This window comes from Enhydra lutris, unplaced genomic scaffold (assembly GCF_002288905.1).
Source record: "Enhydra lutris kenyoni isolate GAN:26980312 unplaced genomic scaffold, ASM228890v2 scaffoldscaffold12, whole genome shotgun sequence".
Classification (NCBI taxonomy): domain Eukaryota; kingdom Metazoa; phylum Chordata; class Mammalia; order Carnivora; family Mustelidae; genus Enhydra; species Enhydra lutris.
In genome coordinates, this window is record NW_019154096.1 from 53,821,344 (window position 1) to 53,829,570 (window position 8,227).

At 44.6% G+C, this 8,227-nt stretch overlaps 1 protein-coding gene across 4 annotated transcripts in view; it reads right to left on the reverse strand.

The window, feature by feature from the left end:
* The window catches only part of LOC111144856 (F-box and WD repeat domain containing 4), a 99,503-nt gene extending 93,627 nt beyond the window's left edge, over window positions 1–5,876 (reverse strand). For 3 of the 4 annotated variants that reach the window (XM_022499400.1, XM_022499399.1, XM_022499398.1), the window contains exon 1: window positions 5,215–5,424. In XM_022499400.1, the coding sequence (XP_022355108.1) occupies window positions 5,215–5,342 (128 nt within the window). In that variant the 5' untranslated portion in view covers window positions 5,343–5,424. Of the gene's footprint in view, window positions 1–5,214 lie in introns of all 4 variants that reach the window. The other variant, XM_022499401.1, reaches the window with a different exon arrangement.
* Between the last annotated feature and the right edge of the window lie 2,351 nt (window positions 5,877–8,227).

The following is an 8,227-nucleotide window of genomic DNA, read 5'->3' on the forward strand; positions in this document are numbered from 1 at the left end:
GCAGGCTCCCCGCTGAGCAGAGAGCCCGATGCGGGGAGCCTGCTTCCTCCTCTCTCTCTGCCTGCCTCTCTGCCTACTTGTGATCTCTGTCTGTCAAATAAATAAATAAAATCTTTAAAAAAAAAAAAAAAAGAATAATTTTTTTAAAAATCTGTATGTTTCCTCAGTAACTTCACTGTCATTTTGATTTCAGCAGCTCACAATCTTTACCTGAGGGGAAGGTGCTAGGCACAGAAAATTCAAAGTATGGGGCAATGAAATATTTTCAGAGATCTCGTCCCAACAGGAGCTGCTCATCTTACAGACTGTGAAGACTCTGGGTTTCCTCCATGTTTCTGCCTTGAATGTTAGGAAATTCATCCCCTACCACTCAAGTTTTAGAAGACTGGAAAGGATATAAGCAGCGCTATATTCTGACACGGTCTTGGAAGAAAAGGCTTCTCCCATTCTTCCAGTTTGCATTGGGAGGTACTAACTGCACTAGACCATTTCCTGCTTCCACAGGTGTATTGTTTTATTTATTTTAAGCCTGTGGACTGAACTCAGCTTTTATTAACTCACAAAACGATTCAAAATAAAGTCTTTCCAGAAAGGCTAAAGAGAAATACATGCAACTATGAAATATTCAATCAACTACAGAACAAGTTAAGTGACTCCCCTTCCTAGGTAAGGCAGGAAGGCAAAGGAGAAAGCCTAAGCTATTTTAAGTTGCTATTTGTTTTCTGAAAATCACTGCTCAGACCTTAAATGTAACCAGGCAGCAATGCCTTCTCCAGGTCAGAGTTAGGAAAGGAAACTTTATGCTTTCTAGACCCAAAAATGCTCTTAGGTACAATCATTTTAAAACAAACAAACACACTCTGCTTATCTGTATCCATCTGACCACTTTGGACGTTAATCATCACTGAAATAGATACCCTGTTCCCCAGCCTCAAAGAGCTCCAAGCCTGCAAGACCCTGGCTGAGGAATGAATGTACATGCCAGGGCAAACCCCTCAGAGCCTTACTTCCTAAACACCCATTGTTAATTCTAGGCAAATCTACCACAAGTAAATGCAAGGGCGTACCAGCTATTGCGCAAAGGATAGCTAAAATAAAATTCAAGTTTGAAAACACACAGGACTTAATTTGGGAGAAATTAACATGAGACTGGCAAAAGTATCTTTAAAAAAAAAAAACTCTTAGATTATATAAACAGCTATACTGTATTCTCTGCTCTTGTTCATTTTCAGTATTAGAACTTACAGATAGCACCTCTGCTCTTCCACCTGTCATACTGTCTACTTCTTGCATCTAGCCTTCATTATAAACTGACAGGGTTAAATTTCACTCATTTGCTCTTGAAGACCGAACTAGATTAGCTTCCCCCCTACTCTTCAGGGAAAACTTAAAAGACCACTATATGAAACATTTCCTTGATTTTTATATTAAAGATATTTCTATTCCCCCAGGCTTCATAAAACCTTCAAAGAAAACTGATTTTAAACCAGATGACTGACTCAAACTGTTTTTGTGTTCACTTTTTTTTTTAAAAGCTCACGATATCTACCCATGTTCACTGTTTGGGCAAGAGGCCTGAAGGGAAGCAAATTATTTGTTTGTGGTTTTAAAGTGGCCAAAATGCCTTCAAGCACAAGTATAAGACCATTAACAAATCACAAGGAACCAAAGCAGTTCATCTTACTCAACAAAGCTATGATCAGTTAGGAACAGCCAAACTGAATGGGACTTGCCCTGGGCCGGAAGGTCAGTAAACCTTAGCAGTTTGTGTTTCTGAGAATCAAGAGGCTTCTTACAGCAGGGAGTGCAGACCCTAGGCCCACAGGTTCTGCTGTCATGCTTCCAAAAACATTCAGGACAGGTGAGAGAAACTAAGCTGTGTGTGTGTGTGTGTGTGTGTGTGTGTGTGTGTGTGTGTGTGTGTGAGAGAGAGAGAGAGAGAGAGAGAGAAACTAAGCTGTGTGTGTGTGTGTGTGTGTGTTTTCTCCCACCTCCTGTCTTTCAGTAGCACCTCCAATTCAAACCATCCCTTTTGCTAAATATGGACTAGAGAAGCCAAGCAATGAAAAAGTTCCATTTCACAACAATTTATTGAATACCTACTATGTGCTGGACACTGTGTTGGTTCTTCTGCATTCATATATTTAAGCCTCGTTTTACTGGGTAGTAAAATGTAAAAGTATAAAATTCTTTATAGATGATAAAACTCAGGTCCAGTGAGGCTGTGTACCTTCTGATTAAATGAAGTTTTGTGCTGTGCTCATAAAAACAGCCCACTGTCCAGTCTGCAGTTAACTAGCCCAAATCATAAACTACTGTCCTGCCACTATCCAAGCAGCCATAGTCTCATGCTGGCTCCCTCCGGGGATGACAACCACCTCTCTTGGTGGCTTATCACGTCTCTGCAGCTGTCCAGAAACAGACCACACTGGTAAACATTCTCTCCACCTGCTGTAACACGCATAACTTCTTCCCTCAACTCAGAAAACATGAGCAGTGACCCTGCTCTTTATCAAGTGCTGTGGTAAAACAACTTCCCTAGAAGGTCGGAGATACCCCATCCTAGGACATGGGCAAGAAATCAAAACACACATGGCTAATAAATAATAAAGCCATATCACCTGACAGTCTCAAAGCACTTTATACTATAAACTCATTTTCATTTTGTTGTTTTTGCTCACAGAATGAACACTCATTCCCATTATCTCTCTTTTAGAGCATTTGAAAAGGAAAGAAAAATAAACATCAATTCTTTCATTCAGTCGGTCTCTATGAGGAAAGAAAGCTTTGCCTCAGCTGGCTTGGGTTTCAGTCACTTTAGCCAACTTCCCTTAAAGGTCAACTGATCGGTCCTTTGAAAGAATTTTTCTTATAAGAAATGAAGGTAACAAGACTGCATGCCAAAAGATCCCAAAGAATCATTATCATCATACTAGATAACAAACCTGACTAGATAACTAGACAAAATCATACTAGAATAAAAGTTAAGTAAAATAATCAGGTTCAAAATTTACAAAAGATTATAGTAACCTTGTACATCATTAGTAACAGCCAGGGGAAAAACATACTGAAAAAGAGACTGCATTCATAATAAAAACAAAATACATAACATATACAGGAATACTTAGGAATAAACTTGACAATAGATATGTAAGAACTTTACAGTGAAAACAACAGAAACTTTTGAAAAGGCACAGAATTTTTTTTGCTGGGGAGTTGAATGGGAGTGGAGACCTGACACACCACATAAAAAGGATAAATCTAACCCTAACCGATATCAGATTCTACCAAAAAACAACAATATTTAAAACAGTAAGAAAATGGAAAAATATATCTGCAGAACAAAATGAAGTTCAGATGTGTGTGTGTGTGTGTGTCTATACACACCTAAACTTAATGACTAACAACATAAGCTTTCTAAAACAAAGTGAAAGAGAATTATTTAACAAAAGGTATAGTGATAACTAGGTAGCCATTTAGGGGAAAAAAGAGAAGGTAAATTCACCCTTGCACCAGAATAAAACTGATATTGATGAAAGTGTTAACTTCTTAAAAAAATCAAATATAAGAAAGCCAGCAGAATATCAAAAAGAAGATTCAACAGGTCTGTGGAGAAATTGTAAATTTCTCAGCTTTGGGGTAAAAAAAGAAAAAAATGACAAAAGACTGACAGATTCTGACATATTTAAGTGTAAAACTTCTATAGGCTAAAAATAGTAAAGTAAAAAGGACTGGAGAAAATATTTGCATCAAAGATGACAGATGAGAGCCTAGTATCTATGACCCAGAGGATTCCAAATTTATGAGAAAAACATCAAGACCCCAATAATAAATGGGCAAAGACTATGTACAGATGATCTCACAGGTGAAACAAACACATGGAAAAATATTTATGGGGGTCAGTAGTTAAAAAAAAAAAAGCAAAAAATAAAACTTTGGGATACAATCATATGACCATTTTAGCAGATTTTTAAATTTTCACATGCAACTGGTTTAATGATTCTTTGCTGGTGCCACCGTAACTTGGTAGAATTTTACAAACCATAACCTTTGATCCAATAATGCCCATCTTGAGCATTTATCCTAAGGAACTAATTTAAAAATGTGTGGTATGTGACGTATCTCAAAAGCTCATTTCTCAAATGAAAAATGCTTTATTCATTTCACTGTTGTCTATAATAGCAAAAATCTGGACACAACACTAAAGTTTAATATTAGAGGAATGTTTTTAATCTCATTATGATAGAGTTTACAAACATTTATTATGCACCTATTCTGGCAGGATCAGTAAAACAGCAACTGAGATGGGGGAAGAAGTATGCAACTGAAAAGTAATTTTAAATAATGAATAGTTGCCTAAAGGTAGTGGTATTATAGCGCTTTGCGGATTAAAGAACTAATGTTGTTATACTGTTTTAGAATTACTTTTTAAAACCCAAATTGGATGGAGTTTTAGGTGCAATCTAAAAAGCTTTTACTCACCCAATGCTATTTTTTTTTCCCCTTCCTATTCAACAGCTCAAATGGTTCAAGTACGTTTTCCACTCACAGGTCTCAGATCCTACCAAAAACAGGCCAGACTGCAGTACCATGCCTTTGTATACCACCTGGACCTAAACCAGTCCCCTGCCATAAGCAGGCACCCTTTTTTGTGTCATTCTGCCTGTATCAAGTCAAACTACAGTTGACACTTGGACCAGGGGCCTTCTTTTCAGGTCTGAACCCTTTTCTCCATATTCGGTTTTATCTGAGTCCTGCAGCCTAACAACCTTCCGAAGAGGGTGAGCGGATGAATGTCCATAACAACGTTCTGATAGGCCACACAGTGGCCTTGGGTCCTACACCTGGACCCAAAGAGGCGTCGGAAGCCTCAGACCAGCCTGGCTCCTGGGGGTGCTGAGACACCGGGCCAGTTACCTTATGCGAGGGAAGACACAATTACAAGCTGAAGGCAGTGCTTAAGATGGCTAATTGTGAGAAGCTGCCCAAGGAGGGTACCGACTGAGGGATGCTCAAGGGAGGCTTCCTGGGGGCGGAGGGGGGAGGGCTCCGATAGGAGAGGGGCCCTTGGGGAGGGGTCCCCGCCGAGGCCGGGTTTGGGCCTCGCCTTCGGGGTGCGACACAACCCCGGGCCGACCAGGCCGCGGCGCCCCGCCCTTTCCCGGGACGCCGGCCGGCCCGGGGCGGGGAGCCGGCGGGTGAGCGGGCGCTTACAGGTCGGTGCCGAGCCGCGTGAAGCCGGAGTTGAGTGAGGCCCGGGCTATCCGGCGCCAGAGCAGGTCGCAGCTGGTGAAGCGCCGCAGCCAGCGGCACACCTGCGCCAGGCGGCCGAGGGCCCGCATGTCCAGGTAGGAGCAGATGAGCAGCAGCAGCTCCTCCGGCAGGCGCAAGAGCGCTGGCCCCGCAGCGGGGCGGCCGGCCGGCTCCCTGACCGCTGACTCCTCCTCGGCCGCCGCCGCCACGGCCACCCCTGCCGCCCCAGCCCCTGCGATGCAGCCCCAAGCCTGAGCCCCTCGTCCCTGCGCTCTCCGCGGTCTCGCGTCCTCCCGCCGCCCAGGCCTGACTTTCCATTCTTCCTTCTTCCCATCACCTCTTCCTCTAGCCTCCTTCCCCGCCCCTGCGCTCCCCTCATCTCCCCTCACGATCCTTCTCGCCCCTTCCTCCACGTTTCCGCCTCCTTCTCCTTCCTCCCCCGGGCCTGCCCTGGCTCCCGCCTCGGCCCCCAGCCCCGCTGCCTCCTTCGCTTTCTGCAGCCCCGGCTTCCCTTCCGCCCCGCTTCCTCTTCCGCCCTGCCCTGCTCCCGCTTTTCCCTTCCCCTTCCCCTTCCTTCGCTTCCCCCTCGCACCCCTCCCTTCCTGCAATTTCCTCGCCTCCCCGCCCTCGCCCTCGCCCGGCCCGCCGTTCCCGGGCGGCCCCGGGTGGCCCTGGCTGCCCATGAGCCGCCGCGGGCCCAGCCCGAAGCAGAGGCGAGCCGCCGCCGCCGCTGCCGCCCCGGGAGGAGGCGACACCATGTCGGACCGGGTCACATGGGGCGGCGCGGGCCGAGACCTGGGCCCGCCCCTCACACCCGCGGCCGTGGAGCCGCTGCGGGGTGCGGGCCAGGCCAGGGAGTGGACCCCCTCCCCCATGGGCAGGGCCGCCGGGAGCATCGGATGGAAGCACATGCATTCATTCGTCTGGCATGCGAAGCCGGCTGCGGGGCGCCAAAGGCCCCAAGAGCTTCCGCCTTCTACGAATCTACCTAGTAGTACCTCTGCCCTCAAGAAGCATCCACTTGTGTGGCCTTCCCTCTCTAGGAGCCCTCCTCTACCGTGGGTGATGCCTCCTTTCGACAGGCCACTTCCCAGGGCCCCCCCGAAACCGCAGCCCTGGAACTTGGCACTTTCCTTAGGCCGGGTCCTCCCACAGGGTAGGAACCCGGTCAGGACCGTGAGTTGGTGTTTTAGACAGCTGGGGAGGCTGCAGTCCTCTAGGTCCTGAATCCTAACTCCCAGTGATGTATGTTATCAGGAAATGGCAAAACCTGGGGCTTCTTACTATTTACCACACAAGTGCAAATGGACTCTCCAAGGTCACCCAGGAGTCCTTCCCCCACACCACGCATTCCATTCACAAGGGCACCAATCTGAAGGGAGAGCTAAGAAAACCCTACTGAAGTCTACGGAAGCTGTCCCAACACATCCCACTAGACCCTTGTAGCTACTGAGTATCTGAAAGGTGGCTGGTCCAAACTGAGGTGTGCTATGGGAAACATACAACAGATTTTGAAGACTTATATAAGAAAAAGCATGTTACTTAATACTTTCATATTACATGTTGAAGTGATAAAGATTTTTGATGCACTGGGTAAATAAAATATATTTTAATGTAACTACTAGGTAATTTATAGAGGCCCCTGGATGGCTCAGTCAGTTGAGCATCAACTCTTGATTTGGGCTCAGGTCGTTACCTCAGGGTTGTGAGATGGAGCCCCCATCAGGCTCTGTGCTCAGGGGGTAGCCAGCTTGAGAGTCTCTTTCCCTCTGCCCCCCTCTTGCCCACACTCTCACTCTCTAAATAAATTTTAAAAATCTTTAAAAATAAGGGGGCACATCAGTCATTAAGCTTCTGCCTTCGGCTCAGGTCATGATCCCAGAGTCTTAGGATAGAGCCCAGAGTTGGGCTCCCCCCTCAACTGGGAGCCTGCTTCTCCCTCTCCTGCTTCTGCTCCCCCTGCCTGTATTCCCTCTTGTGGTCTGTCAGATAAATAAATAAAATCTTTAAAAAATAATAAGAATTAAGTACAAATTAAAAATTAAATAAAACTGTACATGTGACTTGCATTTATGGCCCCAACTGTTTTTCTATACATAGCACTGGACTAGGCAGTAAGATTTGGGAGGAAGATGACTAACCCTGTGTAGCCTGTACCCCAAATCGTGATTGAGCGTTTTATTTTGTATTTATATCTGAAGGCCCATTTTCAGGGAGCAAGAATGAATGAGAAATCACCTCTGGAAATTATTCGATACCTAGGAGAGCCAAGGGGAGACCTAGGAAAGCTACGACACAGCATTATTATGCTGTAGAAGCATCATGTAACAAGGTCAGACCGGAATCTGGCTTTGCCCTAGAATTACTTTTTGATCTTAGCAAAACAACAACAAAAAACCCCACCTATCTTGGCCTTTTAGTGTTCTCAGTTTATAGTGGAGATAATGCCTCTGCCTTACTTTCGAGGGATAAATGAGATGATCCCTGTAAAATGCTTTGAACTCCTCTAAGAAAATGCTCAGTAATAGTTACAGGTCAAATCCTGTTACAAAAAATACCCTTAAAAAAAAAAAAGAAAGAAAAAGAAATGCAACAAAGGCTTTGAGTAGAAAAAGATTTCCAAACTCCAGCCAGTGGTTTACTTAAATAAAAATAACATTTGATATGATACTCAGTACAACTAAAGAATTTAGACTATCTCTTAAAGATCATTATAAAGAAATTTATTCATAGGTATCCAACTGTCAGAAGGTTTGAGGCAGGAATACTACAAACTGAGGCAAGGTCGTCAACTCAACATTTATTGATTTTGCTACATTTATGTACCATGAGCCATGATGGAAGGAAGACAAATGAATATAGCATATGGTTCTTATATTTTGTGTTCAGATTTAGACATATTTGTAATTTCTTATTATTTGACTATTTTTTAACCATTCCTCTATAGAGTAAAGCTGAGTTTATGCACATGACC